General features: G+C 40.5%; 1 protein-coding gene across 4 annotated transcripts in view; it reads right to left on the reverse strand.

The window, feature by feature from the left end:
- Positions 1-5,067: 5,067 nt before the first annotated feature.
- The window catches only part of SP1 (Sp1 transcription factor), a 38,613-nt gene continuing 20,577 nt past the window's right edge, over positions 5,068-23,103 (reverse strand). For all 4 annotated transcript variants that reach the window (XM_086399176.1, XM_086399178.1, XM_086399179.1 and 1 more), the window contains exons 4-6: positions 13,888-14,056; positions 10,937-11,136; positions 5,068-10,538 (exon numbers count right to left, since the gene is read on the reverse strand). In XM_086399176.1, the coding sequence (XP_086255302.1) occupies positions 10,225-10,538; positions 10,937-11,136; positions 13,888-14,056 (683 nt within the window). In that variant the 3' untranslated portion in view covers positions 5,068-10,224. The remainder of the gene's footprint in view (positions 10,539-10,936; positions 11,137-13,887; positions 14,057-23,103) is intronic.

Raw genomic sequence — 23,103 nt, forward strand, 5'->3', positions numbered from 1 at the left:
CCCTTATGGCAGAAAATGAAGAGGAACTAAAAAGCCTCTTGATGAAAGTGAAAGACAAGAGTGAAAAAGTTGGCTTAAAGCTCAACATTTCAGAAAACTAAGATCATGACATCTGGTCCCATCACTTCATGGCAAATAGATGGGAAAACAGTGGAACAGTGGCTGACTTTATTTTGGGGGGCTCCAAAATCACTGCAGATGGTGACTGCAGCCATGACATTAAGACGCTTACTCCTTGGAAGGAAAGTTAGGGCCAACCCAGACAGCATATTAAAAAGCAGAGACATTACTTTGCCAACAAAGGTCCATCTACTCAAGGCTATGGTTTTTCCAGTAGTCATGTATGGATGTGAGTTGGACTATAAAGAAGCTGAGCACCGAAGAATTGATGCTTTTGAACTCGTGTTGGTGAAGACTCCTGGGAGTCCCTAGGACTGCAAGGAGATCCAACCAGTCCATCCTAAAGGAGATCAGTCTTGGGTGTTCATTGGAAGGAATGATGCTAAAGCTGAAACTTCAATACTCTGGCCACCTGATGCGAAGAGCTGACTCATTGGAAAAGACCCCGATGCTGGGAAAGATGGAGGGCAGGAGGAGAAGGCGACAACAGAGGATGAGATGGCTGGATGGCATCACCAACTCAATGGACATGAGTTTGGGTAGGCTCCTGGAGTTGGTAATGGACAGGGAGGCCTGGCGTGCTGCAGTTCATGGGGTCACAAAGAGTCAGACACGACTGAGTGACTGAACTGAACTGAAGTCTGGGACTGAGGGGGGAATTGAAGGTAAAAGAGCTTCTTGCATCAGGAGTTATCAGAGGAGAGCAAGGTAAGGAGCAGGCAGGAAGGCAGTCTCCTCACCCACAGCCTTGGATAACTACTCTCAAGGCAAAAATATTGTCTCTCAATATAGAAACATTCCAGTCAGGTTTATGGGAACTCTACATGCTCTGGGCAGAGTTCAGAACTGAGATGAGGAGGAAAAGGGGTAAGGATCTGAGAGCTGGGGGATCAGGAAGGTCCTGAGAAAGAACTTCAGCAAAGGAAGGAAGGCTTCCTGGATTCCACATACACAAAGCTCTTCATTAGGATCCCCTGATTAAAGTCTGTAGTGGCCCAATAATTTACTTTTGACCCCAGTGATGACAAAGCTAAAGTGAGTTTATCCATTCAACTCAAAAAATATTAGATCCTAGTCTTAAAAAAGGTATTTCATTAAATGCTGAACCTACAAAATACATGTGATTCTTGCCCTCCAGGAACTCAGTCTAGAAAAGCAGGAGAAAATACCAATAAGCAACCGGAAAATTATGTCTAGCTAGAGGGTATGAACAAGGAGCTACACAAGCAGAAAGATCAAATAAGCTAAAACTGTGTTCAGGGTAGAGAAGACAAGGGAAGAAAGGTGTCCAAAGGTTTCACAGAGAAAGGAATATGTAAATTGTCTCAAGGTAATCACACTGAAAACAAATAAAAGGAGGGTGATTATTGTAGCCAAGGAACAGCAAGAACAAAGGCAGCAAGAATACAGGTATAAACCACAAAGAGCGTGTTGAGGCCAGGCCATGGGGGAGGGGCAGAGACTGAGCAGGAGAAAAGGGTATGAGACACGAAGCTGAAAATCACAACTAGAGATAAACTGGGACCAGACTGCAAAGGTTGTACTTTTCCTAAAAGCAAAGGATTTTAAGCAGGGGTCTGGTGGCAACATGAAAGATGGACGACTGAGGCTCAGGGAGATCAGTTACAAGACCTAAGCAGTAGCCAGGGTGAGTGCGAGGACAGTGGAAATAAAGAGGGAGGGAATTCCCTGGTGGTCCAGTGGTTAGAACTCCAAGCTTTCACTGCTATGGGCCTGGGTTCAATCCCTCATTGGGAAACTAAGATCCTCCAAGCCCAGAGGCCAAAAAACCAAACCCAAAAGAAGGGGGAAAATGGAGATACACTGTTAGTAATATTGACAGGATTAGTAATCAAATGAATGTTGATAGATGAAAGAGAATTAAAGATGATTCTGAAATTTCAAGTATACATGATCAAGAGTATTAATGGCAAGTGAGGTAAGGAACACAAAGGATTATTTTTCTTCCTTACATGTTGAGTGAGTTATCTGTGGGACATTCAGATGAAAATATCTACTAAGCAGGCTGCCAGGTTGAGAAAAAAGTGAGGGATTTTAATTTAGGTGTCACCAACATGTATGTAATAGCTAAAGAGAAGAGAGAATGCAACTTGTTCAGGGGTGAGAGAGTAATGAAAGGACCCAGGATGGGGAATGCCAGTTCTTCCAGGGACAGAGGAAGAAGTGGCTATGAAGGAGACTAAAACATATAAAGGTTGAAGGAAAACCAGAAGTGCCTCAGTTTCACACTTCATGGGAAGAAAGGACTGAGACACACACTGCTGGAAAGAGGTCGAAGAGGCTACGGGCTGAAAGGCCATTGGAGCAGGCAACCAGGGTGCTGGTACTGATGAGCGACTTGGTAAACGATGGCCAGACAGGTGGCTAAGAGAAAAATTAAACTCTCACTCACTTTGGAAATGCAAAGAATTAGGTTAGCAGCTTGAAGCAGCAGCAGAGGCTTTTCAAAATGGGAGAGGTGGGCAGAAAGGCAGATTTTAACATGGTTGAAAAGTCAAAAGTGTTAGTTGTTCAGTCGTGTCCAACTCTTTGGGACCCCATGGACCGTAGCCCATCAGGCTCCTCCGTCCATGGAATGCTCTGGACAAGAAAACTGGAGTGGGTGGCCATTCCCTGCTCCAGGGGATCTTCCCAACCCACGGACTGAACCCGGGTCTCCCACATTGCAGACTCCTTACCTTCTGAGCCACCATGATAGGCTGACGGAAGGTCTCTCCAGGAGAGACTTAAAAGGAGAAAATACTATTGAAACAAAGAACAAAAAGAAGTCAAAGAAAATGAGGTTGAGAGCACTAGTGGCAGGCTTGGCCCTGCAAACGAAAAACACTTCTCTCCTTAGGAGAAGGGGGCAAACTGGTATTGGCGAACACGCAGACATGAGAAGAGAGGGAAGTTTGAGGAAATCTGATGGGAAATTGGAGGGAAGTTTGAAGAACTTTGATGCTTCTGTTTTCTCTGTAAAATAAGAAGCAAATTATCTGCTGAAAAATGGGGTCAAGGCTGGGAAACTTGCAGTTCTACATTACTATGCCAGACTATTAAGTATTTGATAGCAGGGCCTGTCTTACTTCTTTTATCCTCAACCTAGCACATAGTAAGGGCTCGATAAATGTTTGCTGACTGAATAGCTGACAGAACTAAAGGGCCACATAAGACTCCTAAGGCCAAAAAACATACAGCCCCTCCTCATAAAAACCCCTCCAGTAAAGCCAAACATTAAAATGTTATATTTCAAATGGCTACATAAGAAAATCAAATGACTGAGTGCTTTGATGAAGTGGACACAAGGGGTCAAATGAGCAAAAATAATCAAGAATGCTGGTAGTTACAGTATAAACCATCAATCAAGGATTCTTAGATAGGTACGAAGGCAAGTAAAAGCACAGGCTGACGGGAAATGGGAAAGGCTGTTAGCGTTAACTTCAATTTCAGTTTCAAGGGGCCATAATCCAGATTCAGTCATTTTAGACACAGGTTGGTATTAACTGAATGCAAAATATGTTGGAGCTAGATCTTGGCTTCGAACTACCATTCTCCAATAAAAAGAACAAAGGCTCCCTGGAGAAATGGCCAATCTAGGGCTGGGGCAGGGAAAATACAGTATGAGCCTGAAGCATCTTATGTATCAAAAAGTGCTCAAGAAAAAAAAAAGAGGATGTAGACATATCAAAGGGACACAGACGTCAAAAGCACTTCCAATGTTCAAAGCTGGGACAACGTGAGCAACAAAAATATTGTATAATTGGATTATAACCACCCACTTAAATATACATGAGTACTTGCTAGTTTAAATTAATAAAAAAGAGGCAGTTTCCTCACAGAAGCTTACTTCCCACCAACCCCATTAAGGGTGGGCTAGACTCACTTCCCGGAGAAGGCAATGGCACCCCACTCCAGTATTCTTGCCTGGAAAATCCCATGGACGGAGTAGCCTTGTGGGCTGCAGTCCATGGGGTCACTAAGAGTCAGACACGACTCAGCGACTTCACTTTCACTTTCATCCACTGGAGAAAGAAGTGGCAACCCACTCCAGGGTTCTTGCCTGGAGAATCCCAGGGACGGGGGAGCCTGGTGGGCTGCCGTCTATGGGGTTGCACAGAGTCGGACATGACTGAAACGACTTAGCAGCAGCAGCAGACTCACTTCCAAATAGGGAAAGAGAAAGTGAAGAAACCAGGCAAATACTACCTTAACCAGGTGATAAAGGTTTTACCATCCATGTCACATGGCTATCACACACCCCTTGATAGGATGTGATGAGGGCATTTCACCTATGTAGTACTTTTTTCTCCCCCCAAAACCTGTAAGCTCAGTCTAACAATGAGAAAAAAAAAATCAGACAAATTCAGATTGGGGGATACTCTACAGAACATGGCCAGTACTCTCAAAGACTGTCAAAGTCACCAATAAGACTAAGAAACTGTCAGTCACAGGGGAGACCAGGGAAACACACCAACTAAATGCAATGTGGTATCCTGCCACAGATCCTGGAACAGAAAAAGGACATCAACGGATAAAGCCCACAAAGCCTAGGATTCAGCTAATGTAATGTACCAATGTCAGTTTCTTAATTTGGAGAATATATCCTGATGATGTTAACAACGGAGAAAATTGGGAAAGGGGAATATAGAAACCCTCTGCACTATCTTTGCAACTTTCCTTTGAATTTAAAAATATTTCAAAAAAGAAGCTAATTTAGAAAAAAAAGTTCAAACTGTCCCTGTTCCTCTGGATCTGCTGCATTTCTGTGTAGTCCTGGCACACTGATCTGGTCATGAATTGTTTACCTGGGAGTTAAGTGTAGGACACTGCACTGATTAACATGTATTAACAGTGTAGCTAGAAAACTTCATTTTGGGTTTAGTATATGAAGTTATAACCATATTCTCCCCAATCCCAACCCTCTCAACACACCAGAGACATGGCTTTTTATTAAAAAACTTTTTTTTTTAATTGGTTTACAAAGGAGCTACAGACTACATTGAACTAATCTTTGTACAAAAAGGCAAAAAAAAAAAAAAAAAAAAAGCCCCCAAACACCCAGAGACAAAAGGCAGGGGAAAGACAAGAAAGTAACAAGAAAGTAAGATACAAAAGAGCAGGAAGAAACTAAGACAAGAGATTAGCATCATACATACACAAGATCAAGGGGAAAAAAGAGCAAGAAAGATGAGAGAGCATTTAAAAGTATTTCCCCACAGCCCAGGTGATAATCGGATTGAAACCAACAACAAACACAGCGTGAGATTATTAAGAAGTTTAAAAAGGCAACAGTGGTATGGAGACTGGTTATTGCCAGTGTTAAGAGAGAGAAATAAACTTGTTTTAGGCACCAGAGACCGGAGCACTGCCCCTTCCTCCCAGAGGAGGACAGACTCTGGAAGAGGAAGCAGGCCCTAGGGCAGCTGCCATTGGTATGTGTAGAAGGAGTCTCCTCAGACCAATCTCAGCACATTTTCCCCAACTTTCCCCAAAATCTTTGCACCTTAGATTCCAAGTGAGAGCTATGGGATGCCAATGGGAGAAAGGGGTGATCAGAAATATGAAGACTTGCCCTTGTGCACACTGTTTAAGAGCAGCTGCTAGCAAAGTGGGGGGCTGGGTAGAGAATCCCATTCCTCTGTGGAGAAGGCACAGTGTAATTCCTGAAGGCGAGGAAGAGAAAACACACACCCCAGGAGAGGTATCAACAAAGTCCTCACCACCCACGGCAGCCTCACTTGAGACCTATTTATGGTTTTTTTTTTTGGATATTAAAGGGAATTGAGGGACAGATCATGCCTCTTCTTGTTCAGCAGGGACAAGGCAGGCTGTGGTTGTGATAATGAGGAAGGGAGAAAATGGGACAAAATACTCATTTCCCTCAAATGAACATTGTGGAGGCAATCTTTCTGGGTTTGGGGAAATCAAACTGGAGAAGACCTAGGAGGTGAATGAAACCAGGGACTCCCATTTTTTTTCCCCCTTTCCCATACTTCGATCTAAGGCAAGTGAGCTAAATTGGCAAGAGGGAGTAGGAATTTAAGCTTAAGGCTGCTTAATGTCCTCCTGGGAGCTGGTGTTTAGGGAAGACAGACAAAGAAAAGAAACAGGTCAACCTCAAAGCTGGTCTCCTCATCCTCCTAGATGAGGTCTGTACCCCAGGAGTAGAGCCAAGAGAGGCACCGCAGAGCACACAGGCTCCTAAACAAAAGTAATAACCTACCCATAGTTTATCAGCAGTTTTCAAAAGCAATGTTTTCCGGGGTTGGAGAAGTGCCATATCCTCCTCCCTTTCCCCAAAGCTACTGCTGCCACCTTTCATCCTTGCACAATAAGTTACTGGCTCTCTTCTAAGGGAGATGAAACTCTGAGATTTCACATTCCTCCTCCCAACTCCAAGAGGGTACTTGAATAGGGGGAAGGAGAGCTATGCAAAGGGCCCCTCACTTGAGGCAGCTAGACTATCCTCATTTTCCTTGGTACCTGGATCAGAACTCCTTTGATCTGATCCCAAGGTCCAAAAGGCATCAGGGTACTTACAACTGAATGAAAACTTTAGCACCAGAGCTCCCCAAAAGCGTAACAGGGGCCTGATTAACACCCCCAGAAGAACCCCTCAAAAAGTGTATAAATTTATTGCATCCTAGCAAAGATCTGCAGCTTCCAGTATTCACACAATGTGAAGATATTAACAATACAAAATATATTCTGAAAGTCAAACATCTGCAGTTCATAGTGCTTTCTCAGATTTGTTAAAAAAAAAAAATACAATGCTTAGTTTCCTATATAGGATATACAAAAGCAAAAATATATATATGTATATAGTAGAAATAAATCAATCAGCCATAGTAATTTACAGCCTTTGTCTCTAACCCTCCCCCAGTCATAATCTTTACCCAACACTTCAGTCTATACATTCTGGGATCAAGAGTTCTATTCTGAATTCTGAAAAATATCTGTTACACTGCATTCTACATGGCACCCATAAACAGGGTGCCCGCTGGGAAGTCCCTGAAGGAAGACGATGTGGGTTGTTACTGCTCTGGGTAAAAAGTGAGACAATCAAATGATAAGCAGATATATGTGAACAGGCAACCTGAAAGGATAAGGGAATAATATTATCACTTCTCTGGGCACCCCCAACCCCACAATGTTTGGTCATTAGAAAGTTACATAAAAGAGCAATTTGTGAAAAAAAAAAAAAAAATAGAATCAATATGCCTGTCAGTTACACTAATTTCTTCTGGCAAAAAGTTCAGGGGAAGGGACTTTCAGCAATAAGCTCCTGACTCAAGGAATGTGGGTTAACGTGCTGTGGAAAAGACTGACTGACTTACTGCTGCTGGGAGATAAAAGCAGTAGCGGCTTTCATTTTAGGGCCAAACAAGATACTGAATCTTGAGCTTCCTTGGAGAGAAGGAACTAGGACAAGTGGAAAGAACTGGATATAAATTTGCTTGTGCTAAGAGCTGGGGGTAAACCAGCATTCCATCCCAGAGAAAACCATCATCAAATAACCTAAAAGTGTATAAGCTTCAGCATCATTAAGCTAGATTACATCTAGTAATTTCATTCTGGGGAAGATTCCATTCCTTGAAATGTTCTATCAAAACACTGCACACTCCAGTGAGTTATCTTGCCCCTTTCCTCCAGAAGATGCCTATGTACATGATTACAGATATAAAATAACATGTTCAGAGTTCTGCCTTTGAGTGGGAACAAAGAGTGTGATAAATGGCTGGGCAGATAACTTTTACTTCAGTATTAATGCAATTTGATAAGGGGAAAGCTCCTTGCAATAGCTTCTGTGTCAAAAACACTATTAAGTCTGCAGACAAAGGACCAAATGGAGTGAGCTTTTGTTTAAAATATTAACAGTTATTGTATTTCAGGTTAAACAACAACACAAACTTACCCAAACCCTAATTTGGATAGATTTTATATAAAATATATAGTAGAATCATGGCATCATCTATTTATAGTCAAGGTAAACAAAATTATGAGAGGAATTAGGACTCTACTATAGATCTGGATGTTGGTTTCACTTTCAAACACAAAAATAGTTTCTTCTTTTAAAAGTGCAGTAGAATATCCCCCATTCATAATTGTAACTAGTTTAGCAAAAGCAAAGCAATGACCTCAGGAACATACCCAGGTTTTAAGATAGATTTCTAGGTAATGGGCCTGAAAGGCATTTTGATCTGAATTTGATTTATTTTCCAACAATTTCAAATATAATTTCTCATCTGTGTGTAGATATATACAAGCACGAACACACATTCACACACGGTCATACACAAACACTTCACTTTCTATCAGATTAGGGTAATTTTTTATTGCAGGTCTCTTATAGTATTGGCTAACAGAAAACCTATCCCCAATCTAACAGATTACACACATACACACAGCCATTTCCACACTTCCTCACAGTGAAAAGCTCTCTGACGAGATACCAGAAAGTCAAGAGAGACAATGTTTTAATGGCTGGGCCTTGAGGACAACTCTGGTTGCATTTAAATCTCAGTGCCAAATGCACTAAGAGTTCCCTGCCGCTGTAATTTTTGGATCAGTCTCTTCAGGAATCAGGCCATGGAGAAAAGCAGGATGGTTTTCCCTGGTCTCCCCTATAAGCCACAGTGGTAAGACAAGATTTCTTTTTGTTCTGGGCTATCATTCCCATGATCATGAGCACTTCCTTTCCCCTCAGGAGCCACCCTACGAAGAGTTAAGGGGAAAGATCAAAGAACCACTGCCTTGCCACTGATCCATGCTCTGGAGTTCTGCAGAATGGAAATCCAGAACAGAGTCACTGGCTGATGCTCTGCAATAACATAATGGGAAAGCAACTACTGGAGATGTTCAAAAGAGGAAGTGTATTTCCTTTCAGAACGTGAACTCAGAAGCCCACACATCAAAGCTTAGAGCTACCTTGGAAGAAGTTGCACAAAGGTCCAAACACTCCAACTCCTGAACTGAACTACTTGAGTCACTTCCACTTCTGAGCACATCATTTTCCTATTGAAAGCTCCTACCTATTATTTGACCATCTTTTCACAGTTTGGACAAACTGATCCCAGACTATAACTTTCAAAGGGTCTCTTGTACAATTCCATAGAAAGACTTCTGATTCCTGATGCTTAGAGCAGCCAATGAAGAGAGAGGTGCTTTTGACTCTCCAGCACCAAAAGGGTGCCTGCGTCAGTAGTATTTTGAACACTCTCTTCACAGCTACCTCAAGCATTCGCCTGAGCTTCAAGGCTTCTCCATTCTGCTGCTGGGACTAAGGACTTTATTAAAAAATGACAGAAGTGCCTCATCCAGGGACCACTACCAAAAACAAAATATGAAGTGATCAGGCGAGAGAAGGGGAGACAGAAAGGGTTGAGTCAGGGAAAGAGTGCAAGAAGCTGATCCCAAATTAAAAGACAAAATTAAGAAAGGAAAACATTATGTATGTATATATAAACTAAAAGCAGAGCATATAAATGCTTAATCTGGTGGGAAGCCAAGACAACATCTATTAGAAATCTTGATGTGTCACAACAAGGCTCAGCCATAAGGAAATAAGGCAATATAAAAAAAATGACCAAGGTATTTTGGTCACAGAATGGTCTCCTTCCTCCTCCCAGCCAACCCCTGCAAATGCATCTCTATATATCTTTTATATATATATATATAATATAGAATCTGTTTTTGTTAAAAAGTATTTCAATGATCATATATATTTATCAAGGCATGATGGCTTTAGGAAAGGGGGGGATCCATCATGGGGGAGCTGAGAAGGGAAATGCAGGAAGGGGGAGGCTGGGGTAAGAAGTGTTAAGAAACTGTTTGGGGTCAAACAAATGCTCATCAAAGGTGGCACCAAAGGTGGTACCAACAGAATTTTCACTATGTTTCCCACTTTAAGAAGGTACTGATGATACAGGTGGGTGCCAGGACCCCATCTCTTCTTTTGTATCCCACCCCCAATTCTTCCCACCACCATGCATTTTTAATGCCTCATGGCTCACTCTCCCACACGTCTCTTGGACCCATGCTACCTTGCATCCCAGGGTTGATGGGTATGGCCCATATGTCTCTGGCCCCAGGTGCCTGATCTCAGAAGCCATTGCCACTGATATTAATGGACTGCAGATCTGCCACCTGCATGACATTGATGCCACTGTTGGCAAGACGGGCAATACCCTCCGGACAAATGGCCTCCATGGCTACCATGTTGGTGGTAATAAGGGCTGAAGGGGTGGCAGTACCACTGCCTTCTGAACCTGCCCCACTGTCCAGGGGCAAAGTGCCCACACTCAGGGCTACACCCGGGCCTCCCTTCTTATTCTGGTGGGTCTTGATATGCTTTGACAGGTGGTCACTCCTCATGAAGCGCTTGGGACACTCAGGGCAGGCAAATTTCTTCTCACCTAGGTAAAGGAAGAGTAAGAAGATGAGAAAATCACATCTTAGGAAGTAGGGGTACCTTGTTCAGGTCATTCCCTTCAAACCATATACGGCAGAATAAGGCTCATCTTAAAAGGTGATTAAAAACAAGAAAATTCTGGTGATTATCTTTTGTCTTTTGGGGTGGGGGGGGAGTAAAGATTAGAGAGTACTCAGAAAGGAAGAAGTGTAGCAGAAAAGTAAGATAGGACCTTCAGAATCCTTATTTCTTAAGGGTTTTCAGATTAACTCCAATGCCATTTATGATCCATACATTCAATTTCAAACATAAGTTGCTCAGAAATTTTAGTTACTTCCGAGGTATATTTTGTCTTTTCGTTCTGGTCCATTACTACCTCTCCCTTCCCAAGCTCCCGCTCACCTGTGTGTGTGCGTTTGTGCCTCTGTAACTCATCTGAACGTGTGAAGCGTTTCCCACAGAATGACCAGGTACACATGAAAGGCCTCTCGCCCGTATGCCAGCGCAAGTGTGCCCGTAGGTGTGAGGTCTTGCCATATACTTTGCCACAGCCTTGCATGTGACAAATGTGCTGTTTCTTCTTGCCAGGATCCCCAGAGCCCCTGGAAGTGAAAACACAATTATTCTTTGTTCATTTTAGAGACAAAAATTAGAGTCATAAAATATCCATAGTAATTACTGGACCCACTCAAAACTAATCCAAGTTTTTATTTAAAAAAAAAAAACAAGGAATCTGCCTGTCAACTTAGGAGACGTAGGTTCAATACCTGTTCCGGGAAGATCCCACATGCCATGGAGCAACTAAGTCTGTGCCACAACTACTGAGCCTGTGCTCTAGAGCCCAGGAGTCGCAACTATTGAAGTCTGCGGGCCCTACAGCCCGTGCTCTGCAACGAGAAGCCACTGCAATGAGAAGCCGGTGCACCACAACAAAGAGTAGCCCCCAATCACGACAAAAAAAAGCCCACGGAGCAACAAAGACCTAGTGTAGCTATAAATAAATAAACATCAAAATGTGCACTTAGATATGTGAAGCTTACAAAAAGAAAAAAGACTTCTCAAGACACACACGCACACAAATGCCTTCATTTTATTTTTTTTAATTTGTTTATGGCATGTGGCATCTTAGTCCCTGGATCAGGGACCAAACTTGTGCCCTCTGCAGTGAACGTGCAGAGTCTTAACTACAGGACCACCAGGGAATTCCCAAAAGCCTTCACTTTTAGTATCAACAGCTAAATCTTTATAGTCAGTTCCGATGTGTGATGTCATTTTCAAGGTGACCTGTGAAATCTATGAGGCATTTTCCTGTATTTTTCTGGACGTTAAGTCTCAATACACGCATTTTCCATGGGAGCCACTGTGAATATGGTGATGTGGTGATATTTTTGACTGGGAACTTATTAGTGAACAAAGGGTCTCTCCATTAAGCATTTGGTGGAGAACTTTAAAACATAATATTTTACAACTACAAAGCTTTCCTTTCTCCAAAATAAAGGTCAAGAGCCAAAAGGTAAAGATTAAAAGCTGAAAAGATAAAGTACTATGAGAGACATCAGTGGAAGAAGATGGGATGGAAAAAAGTTAAAAGAGGGGAAATAAGGACCGTTAACTAATTCAAGGTATGTTAAAAAAAAAAAATTCCCTATATGGAGCAAATCCTAAGCTCTTCTCAGGAAATCAGTTCTGAAATGTTCTGCCAAACCAATCTGTACCATGTGTGATCCATTAGTGGGCACTATGGAGATTTCCAAAAGAGATTTGCCTTGGGTTTTAACAGCACACATTAGCAGAGGAGCAGGAAAAAAAAACAGAAATGAAATCACACTTAGGTGGAAATCATAGAATTTCCTTCAAAAACTTAAATCCACTTGAAGCTTTTTGAGAGGGAAACTCTACTGTACTCAAGAGCTTTTTTTCCCCTTTTAATTAATTTTTGGGGGATGCTATGCAGCATGTAGGATCTTAGTTCCCCGACCAGGGATAGAACCCATGCTCCCTACAATGTAAGTGTGGAACCTTAACCACTGGACCACTTGGGAAGTCCATGTACTCAAGTGTTTTTGATTCAGGTTTTTCCCATAATGTAGGGTAACCTACAAAGAATTCAAATTGTTTTTTTGTTTTGGTACATTTCTTATTTTTGTGCTTATTTTTTTCTTAAGTTCTTTTAAAAAAAATTTTAATTTATTTACTTTGGCTGTGCTGGCTCTTCATTGCTATGTGGAGGTTCTCTAGCTGCAATGAGTTTTTTTTATTGCAGGGCATGGGGCTCAAGGGCACAGGCTCAACAGCTGTGGCACCCGAGCTTAGTTGCTCTGCAGCATGTGGGATCTGCCCAGATCAAGAATTGAACCTGTGTCTCCTGCATTGGCAGGCAGATCCTTTACCACTGAGCCACCAGGGAAACTCTGTGCATATTATTATTATTATTTTAGTATTTATTTATTTATTCAGCTGTGTCAGGTCTTAGCTGCAGCATGTAGGATCTTTCATTGTGACCCATGGACTCTCTAGTTGTAGTGTGTAAGCACAGTTGCTCGGCAGCACATGGGACCTAAGTTACCTGACCAGGAATCAAGCTGAGTCCCCTGCGCTGCAAGGCAGATTCTTAACCACTGGATCACCAGGGAAGTCCCCTGTGCTTATTTTTAATGGGGCAAAACTTTAACAGACTTTTTTCAAAGGTAATTAAAAACCTATATGACTTTCTAGTCTCTTTCAAAGTCAGTGACTTGAAGAAAAAGGAAATAACCTGGAACTCTTCAGAGATAATATTGTATAGGCAGTACACTAATGCGAAAATCTATCAGAAGTCTGTTTTGTAGAAGATATTAGATTATTTGATTGAAGAATTTTCTACCCAGAATAAGTAGTTTTATCTATTTTGAGGGGAAAAAAAAAGAAACTCATGATTTTCACACAGTCACTGTAAAATAATCATTACAGTAGGTATGTTTCCATTTCTTTGCCAGGCTGTTTTATAAGATATCTTGTTAAAACCATCTCACCAATAGAATTTTTTTAAAGAATAAAAACAAACAAACAAACATCTCAAAACAGACATAAAGTAACAATCATTTGACCATTTGGCTCCATCTGACTTCCTTGTCTCTAACAGAAAGCAGGCATCTCTGAAGGTCCAAGGTCTAAGAGTTGATGAAAAGGACCAGAGTTGGAACCAAGACCATATGTGACCTAACCAAATGCACTGTACTATCTCTGATCCCTGTGTAACCCTGCCAAGTCTTAAAGTTAAAACAAAACAAACAAAAAACCCCACTTATTTTTACCTCCTAATCTACTAATTTTTCATCCTTACACTCTTAAAGAGACCGGCTGAATCAACTTACCTTCCTTCACTGTCTTTACAGTAGGGGCAGGTGCATGCTTCCCGCCGGGTCCTCCGACCAGCTTGGGGTTGGGGATCTGGGCTGTTCTCTCCTTCTTCTCCACCTGTTGGGTCATCATGTATTCCATCACCACCAGCCCCATGGAGGCCAAGCTGAGCTCCATGATCACCTGAAATTAAGAGAGTACAAGGGTCAAGGTGGGAAGGTCATCACAGCCACAGTGACCCTTGACTTTTACAGCACCATTTCTTCAAAACTTTGAAGTCACCTTCACTGATATTGCCTGTACTTGAAATCTCAAAAATCAGCACTACAGAGACAAAGAAACAATAAGTATATGAAAACATGCTCATTCTCAAATTTTAAAACACAATTCTATTTGACTTTTATGATTGTTTTAACCTACCAGGTTAAAAAGTTAAAACTCTAACAAGGCACAGCATCGGCAAAGATACAGGGCTTCCCAGATGGCTCAGTGGCAGGTGGTGAAAATTAGTGCAACCTTTAGTATTTTTTTTTTTTGTGGGGGGGGGTGCACCTGAGCTGTGTAGCTTGTGGGATCTTAGTTTCCCAACCAGGGACTGAACTTGTGCCCTTGGCAGTGAAAGTGCAGAGTCCTAAGCACTGGACTGCCAGGGAACTCCCTGTATGACCTTTTTGAAGGCCAATTTGGCAATATCATTAAAAATTTAAGTGCACATCTTCAAAGAAATTTCACTTTCAATCACAATGTCCTATGGATATATTCATGAGAACATAAACATAAGTGACAGTAAAGTTTTCTGTAGCCTTGTAACAAAAAACTGGGAAAAAATCAAAAGGTACACCACTGCTGAACTAGTTAAGTAAATTACAATAAACTTATGTACACTACTATATATGCATTAAAAAGAATGAGATAAAGTTACATACTGTTATAGAAAGAGGTTACAACAAATCTCTTACTCATTCCCAGAGCTAATGTCTTATGGAACCAACAAAATGGAAGTGACTAAAAATAAGACTTTACGGGACTCTAAACTAGAAACTATTCAAAACCAGAAAGGGGAAATTTCCTGAAATGAGCAAAAAATTGTTCTGAATATTCAGCAGGAAACAGTACATGCATATTATAAATTTTGATACACAGAGAAAAACCAAAGAGCTGAGATCAAAGTTAATTCTTTTTTTTTGGGCCATGTGGAGCAGCATGTGGGATCTTAGTTCCCTAGCCAGGGATCAAACCCAAGCCCCCTGCAGCGGAAATACAGAGTCTTAACCACTAGACCACCAGGAAAGTTCTCAAAGTTAATTCTTCGTAGCTAGCTATATACATGCCAGAAGGTTTTGGTCTGGGATTAGATGCTTTTCAGAATGCACACACAAAAAAGAAAACACCATACATACATTCTGTTACTTGATGTCATTTCCTTTTAAAGATAAATTTGTCTTAAATTCACTATAATTTCTCTCCTGGTAAAATTAAAATAGATAAATTCTACAAAGTTCCAGGACAGTGTTTTTCAAGCTTTTCAAACTTGCAACATACAATGAAAATATATATATTTGACAATGTAATCTAGTACATATATATATAATTGAAAGAGTTTCACAAAAGTGTCTATCCTTATGCTAAGCAGTGTATTCTGAAATTTTCTAGACTCTATTTTTTTTTTTCCCCTTAATGCTGGTCATGACCCAGTATATTGATTTTATGAGTTACTAATGGGTCTCATTTGTCATTTTCAAACACTGTTCTAGGCCAATAGACAGAAGCAATGGTTTAAAGGAATAGCTAACATTCTTCTCCAGCTTTCAAATCTACTATCAATAAGCATTCACCTATGAAAGCATTTTGCAAATAAGTTAAAAACTCTATATCCATACTCAAGATTCTAATAAATGGAGAGTGTTGAACTGCCCTGCTTCATCTATTTTATAAAGGAGGAAACTAAATAAATGGGGTAGAAACTAAATAAATAAACATCTAGAAACCCAGGCTCTTGACTTCTGTACCTCATTTCAACTCTGTTCTGCCGATCAGCATAATCTGAGTCACGTGCCTTATGAGCGGCCCTCCCTGTGCTCTGTTTCTCACTCTAGCACTTCCAGCACAGCCTATCATAGCAAAATAAATGTAATTTGAAAATTTTGAGATTTCCATGATACTGGCAGAATGAAAACTGGGAAGTACTGGAGCACAAGTTAAGAACCAGTTTAGAAATATGACAGACCCTAGAAATGAGTCCCTGCACTACGATTAGCTTTTTTGGTAACGATTAAATAACTTCTCTAGTTATCAATTTCCCCATCAGTAAAACTGGGATGAAACATGACAGATCTCATAAAGTTACTGTGAAACACAAATATGGAAGTCGCTGAGCACAGTACAGGAAACACTGAGCTGCCACACAGCAGACATTCAGTACACACGTCAAATACTGCTAGGGAAATACCTTGTGGAAAAATGTAGGGAGAAATCATAGAACAAGACACGCCGATATTTTCATTCTGCTTAAAAATTATGTGCGGCCAAGTGGAAACTCCCCGTAGTGGGGATGGAGAATTTATCCTTTAAAATAAGCCCTAACAGCTCAGCAGATAAGGTAGGATGCTAGTTAGTACTACCAATAGTTACCTACGAAAAATTACTTCAGAAGAGAAAATTATAAAACTAGTGATCCGACTATCTATAATAGGTCTTTAGAGACGATAAAATTGTGGTGCATATAAGCAAATCATCTTCTTTGATCTATTTTTCAAGCTACACTAACTCCATTAAAATTTGAGAAGCAACTTATCAATCCTCAAAGTTCTCCCTTGCCCCAATCAACTCAAAAGAAGCAAACCTGTCTCCATTTTATTGAAACATAAGAATAATATACTTAGATATCAGAACTACTAAAACTAAATGTCTAACCCTCTTTCAATTCTTACAAAATGGACAGTCAAAAATTAATATCCTCCTGGACCCCCACAATGATTTCAAATTTTTTCAAACTAAGAAAACTGAGAATGGGGTTAGACAGAATGAACAATTTTTAATTTCATTTAACAAAAAGAAGGGATAAAATGTCAACAGAGTATCAACATCAGACCAGAATCTGTTCCCTGCCTCTTTTAATAACAGTTTTAGAATAAGAACAGTTTTATCTTAAAATGTGGTACTGGTTAGGCAATGAAATAAATTAAAGATTTTCCTTTCCATGATTAAAATAACTAGTAAACCAAAGGCACAGCTTAATGACAGTCTTGCCCAACTCAGTGGTTGCCTCTAGCATCAGTTTCTGAAATAGCCATGGCAGTTACGCACTTTTTTAGTTTCCTCAAAGTGAAGAAGTGTGCTGAAGTTATGAACTTTCAAGACCACCACATAGCAAGTCAAACACCCTATTCTTCTCTGAGAAAAAAACTTGGGTAATACTAAAATAAGATGAAATAAGAACCTTCTCAATAATTTCCAAAAGGGTGGTTCCCATACACTTCCTTATTATCTGCTTTCTGAAATGACTTTGGGAACATAGTGTTCTTTAATTCATTAAGTATTAATACAGTAAGACTAAACTTTAGAACAATACCTATATTAAGCACACACTGGGTTTTCTCAATGTTTCATTTTACACAACAGATTTAACTCAAAGAAGAATATCTCAGACCACAAAATGTTTGTGTATTTTCAGCTATGTTGAAACAGAATACTGGTAACAATATATGAGGAACAAGGTATCCAGAATAAGGCTCCAAATCAAGAAACAAAAACCTCCACAGTGTAGGATTCCCTGGTGGTACAGTGTATAGGGTACATGGGTTCGATTCCTGGTCTGGAAAGACCCCACGTGCTACAGAGCAACTAAGCCAGTGTGCCCCAGCTACCGAGCCCGTGTGCTGCAAGCACAGAAGCCCGAGCGCTGCGATAGAGAGCAGCCCTCGCTCAACGCAACCAGAGAAAGCCTGAGTGCAGCAACAAAGACCGAGTGCAGCCAAAAATAAATAAATGAAAAATTTTACAAAGAATAAAGAATGGGCACCAGAAATTTAATTTCCTTCTGTTCCAGAATGCAAGCCCTTGCTAATTCATCAGTAAGTTACGCTCTATAAAAATTCATATATATATATATATATACACACACACATATATATATATCTTGCTTCTAAACTTACTTAATTACACATTAAATACTTCCTGTTACTTAATCATCATATTTTATACCCATATGCTATGCTAAGTCACTTCAGTCGTGTCGGACTCTGTGCGACCCCATAGATGGCAGCCCCTCAGGCTCCGCCGTCCCTGGGATTCTCCAGGCAAGAACACTGGAGTGGGTTGCCATTTCCTTCTCCAATGCATGAAAGTGGAAAGTAAAAGTGAAGTCGCTCAGTCGAGTCTGACTCTTCGAGACCCCATGGACTGCAGCCTACCAGGCTCCTCCGCCCATGGGATTTTCCAGGCAAGAGTACTGGAGTGGGGTGCCATTGCCTTCTCTGATTTTATACCCATAGACATGTATAAATGATAATCTATAGGGTTTCCTATATACAAACCTCCTTAAGACCTTATCCCTACAGTGCCATGTGGACTCTCTAACAGCAATCTGTAAAAATGTTTATCAAATATTTACTGTCTACTGATCCAGGTACTACACTAAGTGCTGAAGATTCAAAGAAATAGTTTTCACTGTGGAAGAGCTTGTAGTTCACTAGAGAAGAGAGAAACAGATAATTTCAAAATAACGATATAAACCTTATACTAAAAGCCATTCAAAGATTTTCCAGAACTGAAAAGGGTAATTTCTCCAGTCTAGAATTTCAGAAAAGGCCGTTTCCTAAAGGAACCAAGATTTGGGCCAAACTTCAAAAAATGCATAGGAGTTAGCCAAGTGAAGAATGTTGGCAAGGGAAGGGTAGTTCCAGGCAAAGGGAAGACTACCAGCAGCACGAAAGAATGTAGTGGAGTGTGGGATGGTGGTGGAGGAGAGGGAGGATGTAGGTGAAGAGACAAACTTCAAAACAGATATTATTAGATGCAAGACAGATATTTAAATGACTGATTTTTTTTTAAAGGTGACGGCAGAGAGAGTATGGATAAGCACTTTCATACATCAGCCAGGGAAATAGCACGTTTCCTATATGTGTAGGGCACATTGGCAATATAGGGCATGTCTTTAAGATGTGACTAATATTTAACCCAACAAATAAGGACATGTGCCAGACACTATATTAAGCTCTGGATCGAGTTAGATATAATCCTGGCCATTGCAGAGCTTCCCAGCTTCATCATCTCACTTGGGAAGACGCAACATGAAACCAACAAGTATAATATCTGTCCTATAATGTGTATAATAAAGTGATAATAAAACACTCTATTAAGAGAAGTATTAGAGTTGGGAGGGAGAGTGTTGGAAGGGAAAAAATGGAATATACTGGTTATTCCATTTGATAATAACGAGGTAATAAAAGTGTAAAGTAGGGCAGTGGTTCCAGTAAAGAAAAAGGCATGGGTAAAAAAGTATTTAGGATTAATGGGACTTCCCAAATGGTCCAGTGATTAAGAATCCATCTTCCAATGCGGGGGATGTGGTTTTGATCCCTGGTGGAGGAGCTAAGATCCCATATGCTGGAGAACAACTAAGCCTGCACACCACAACAAAGACCCAGCACAGCCAACGATTTATTTGGGGAAAGGTCAGAGTACATAAAAATGCTCTTCACTGAAAAAAATCCAACTATGGAAAATGTCAGGCTTCCGAGGTGGCATTAGTGGTAAAGAACCTGTGTGCCAATGCAGAAGACCTGATCCCTGGGATGGGAAGATCTCCTGGAGGAGGAAATGCCAACCCACTCCAGTATTCTTGCTTGGAGAATCCTATGGACAGAGGAGTCTGGCGGGCTACAGTCCACAGGGTTGCAAAGAGTCAGACACAACTAAGGCAACTTAGCAAACACATGGAAAGAGTCATCTGAAGAGACATTCATCAAATGATTTACAACAGCAATACAAGAAACGGATTAAAATGTAAATAAACTGTTCAAGTAACCAGATGGATTACTAGGCAGTCAGCAAAATTATGATTAATTGAACTCAGAATAAATGCTTATACTATATTATTCTTTAATGATAGGGCTATATATATTACAACAACCTAGAAAAAATGCTTATGCTACATTATTACTGAACAAACCAAGAAACACATTACAGGCATACTAAGAAAGTTATGCTAGAGAAATGCATACATTAAAATTTATATCCAGTAGAGCAATTTGGGCACACCAAATCAGTGGCTGCAATGGGCAGTGCTATTAGTTTGTTTTTTTCCCTTTCTCTTTCTCATATTTTCTATAGTGTAACTGTGTAACTTTTATCATTAAAAACAACTATACAGCAGGAAAAAAATTAGTCTATGCATCTTCTCATTTTTTGGTATATTAACAGTGTTCAGAAAGTATGAAGATAATTCCTTAGTGAAAGTTGCTCAGTCCTATGTGATTCTTTGTGACCCCATGGACTATACATTTGATGGAAATCTCCAGACCAGAATACTTGAGTGGGTAGGCATTCACTTCTCCAGGGGATCTTCCCAACCCACAGATTGAACCCAGGTCTCCTGCATTGCAGGCAGATTCTTTACCAGCTGAGCCACCAGGGAAGCCCCAGAATACTGGAGTGGGTAGCCTATCCCTTCTCCAGGGGATCTTCCTGACCCAGGAATTGAACCAGGGTCTCCTCCATTATAGGCAGAGTCTTTACCAGCTGAGCTACCAGGGAATCCCTTAATTCCTTAAGTACAGGGCAATCTACACAAAGATGGCAAAAGCTTTCACCAGTAGGTGTCACTGTAACGAAGTGATAAGATGTTTTAAAAGCCCACCCTCCAAGGGCAGAGGCTTAAGAAACAAAGATGGGCATGGATGTGCAGTATATGCACAAATTTGAAATGCAACCATTTAAAAAACTATAATTCAGATGTCTCTCCATCAACCATCATGATTCCAAAGCTACAGACTGCCCTATTTTTCATCTCCAAGAAAACCAAGGACTTGAAAATTTGATTATTAGTAAAATACTGAAGTTCTTGTAAATTCCAAGACTTTCATCTACTTCCCATCTCTCTCAACATCATTCCATAGTGAAAACTGTTTTTCAAGACAAAGAAATGAATAAGAATTGCCTTACCTTTCCTCCCAGCTCTCACCATACTGATATCCTGGGAAAGGGGATTCACTTTAACATCCCTTCCAAACTAATTATAATTACCTATTCTTATTCAAATTGTTATGATTAAAAATTCATTTAGGGAATTCCCTGGTGGTCCAGTGGCTAAGACTCTGAGTTCCAATGCAGGGGGCCCAGGTTCCATTACTGGTCAGGGAACTAGATCCATATGCTGTATCTAAGAGTTTGCATATCTCAACCAACAGTCTAAATACCTCAACTGAAGATCCTGAATGCCTCAACGAATATGGAAGACCAAAAATTCCAAGTGCTGCAATGAAGACTTGCTGTAGCCAAGTAAACAAATTTAAAAATAAAATAAAATTCATTCAAATATATATTAATATATACCAGAGGAAAGCTGTGGAGGAGGAACATAAAGGTTAAGAGAACAAAGTTGGGAATTCCCTGGAGATCAGGGGTTTGGACTCTGTACTCTCACTGCTCAGGGCCTGGGTTCACTCCTTGGTCAAAGAACTGCAAGCGGTGCGGCACGGTGAAAAAAAATTAAGACACACTGTAGATGAACTAATGGTCCAGTGGTTAAGACCCCACACTTCCAATGCAGGGGGCACAGGTTTGATCCCTGGTGAGGGAACTAAGATCCCACACACCAAGCAGTAGAGTCAAAAAAACAAAACAAAACAGATGAACACAATTAATTCTAACTAACTGTTCATATTCAACAACTGACATTTTAAATTACTGAGAGCCTCTGATGATTAAAATTAATAAAGGCCATTACATGCACTGTACATGGTGCAACTGGGCAAACCTAGGTATGACTCCTGGTTTCATCACTTTCTGCCAAGGAACTTCTCTGAGCCTTCACTGGCAAAAAGGATACTGAGATAACTACGGACATTACCTAGCACTGTTCTTGGCACTTAGGAGGTGCTCAGTAAATCACTATATATTAAGAAAATGAAAGAAAGGTTAAATGTTAATTTTAATGTTGTTTTCCTCCCATCTATACATGTACCCTTACTATCCACAGTATGTTCTTTGACTTCCCTGGTGGCCCAGACAGTAAAGCGTCTACCTACAATGCAGGAGACCCAGGTTCAACCCCTGGGTTGGGAAGATCCCCTGGAGAAGGAAATGGCAACCCACTCCAGTCTTCTTGCCTGGGAAATCCCATGGACGGAGGAGCCTGCAGTCCATGGGGCCGCAAAGAGTCGGACACGACTGAGCTTATGAGGCAAGGGAGTTATAACATCAAATTTAATCATTAGTGTTTAAAATAGCAACAATAAAATACTGTAAAGCCAAGAATAAAATGCATACTAATGTAACATTTTGTTTCTACTCACTGGATTTACCACTGAAAAAGGATAATCATATTGAAGTCTTCAAATTATACGTAATTCATTAATTACGATTAAAACTCGCTTGGGGTTGATTAGTAATGCAAAAATAACTGTTCTGAATGCACAGTGTAGTTTTGAAAAGAAAAAGTGTGGACAAAATTTCATGTTTTCAGAAAATTTCCTAGATAAAATATAGCAAGGAGATGCTGTGTGACGATAAAAGCATGAAAGAATGCTGAAGCAAAGCAGAGATATACACAGTAAAGAGAAGTATCTCATACTCAAATGTCCTAGAGGCTCTCGGTAACAAGACCAAATTAATTTCTCTAGTGGGTCCCGAAGAAAAATTAATAATAGTAGCTATCTACCAAGATCCCCTCAAGGAGGAAATGGCAACCCACTCCAGTGTTCTTGCCTGGGAAATCCCATGGACAGAGAAGCCTGGCGGGCTACAGTTCATAGGGTTACAAAAGAGTAGAAGACAACGTAGCAACGAAACCACCACCACCATGTTCTAATAAAATTCCTTTTCAAAAACTTTTTATTTTATACTGGAGTATAGTTGATTAACAATGTTTTGACAGTTTCAGGTGTACAGCAAAGTGATACAGTTTATATATACATGTATCTATTCTTTTTCAAATTCTTCGCCCATTTAGGTTGTTACATAATATTGAGCAGAGTTCCCTATGCTATAGAGTAGGTCCTTGGTGGTTA

This window comes from Bos grunniens, chromosome 5, assembly GCF_055505025.1.
Source record: "Bos grunniens cultivar Pamir isolate PY7600 chromosome 5, Bosgru_T2T1.0, whole genome shotgun sequence".
Lineage (NCBI taxonomy): Eukaryota > Metazoa > Chordata > Mammalia > Artiodactyla > Bovidae > Bos > Bos grunniens.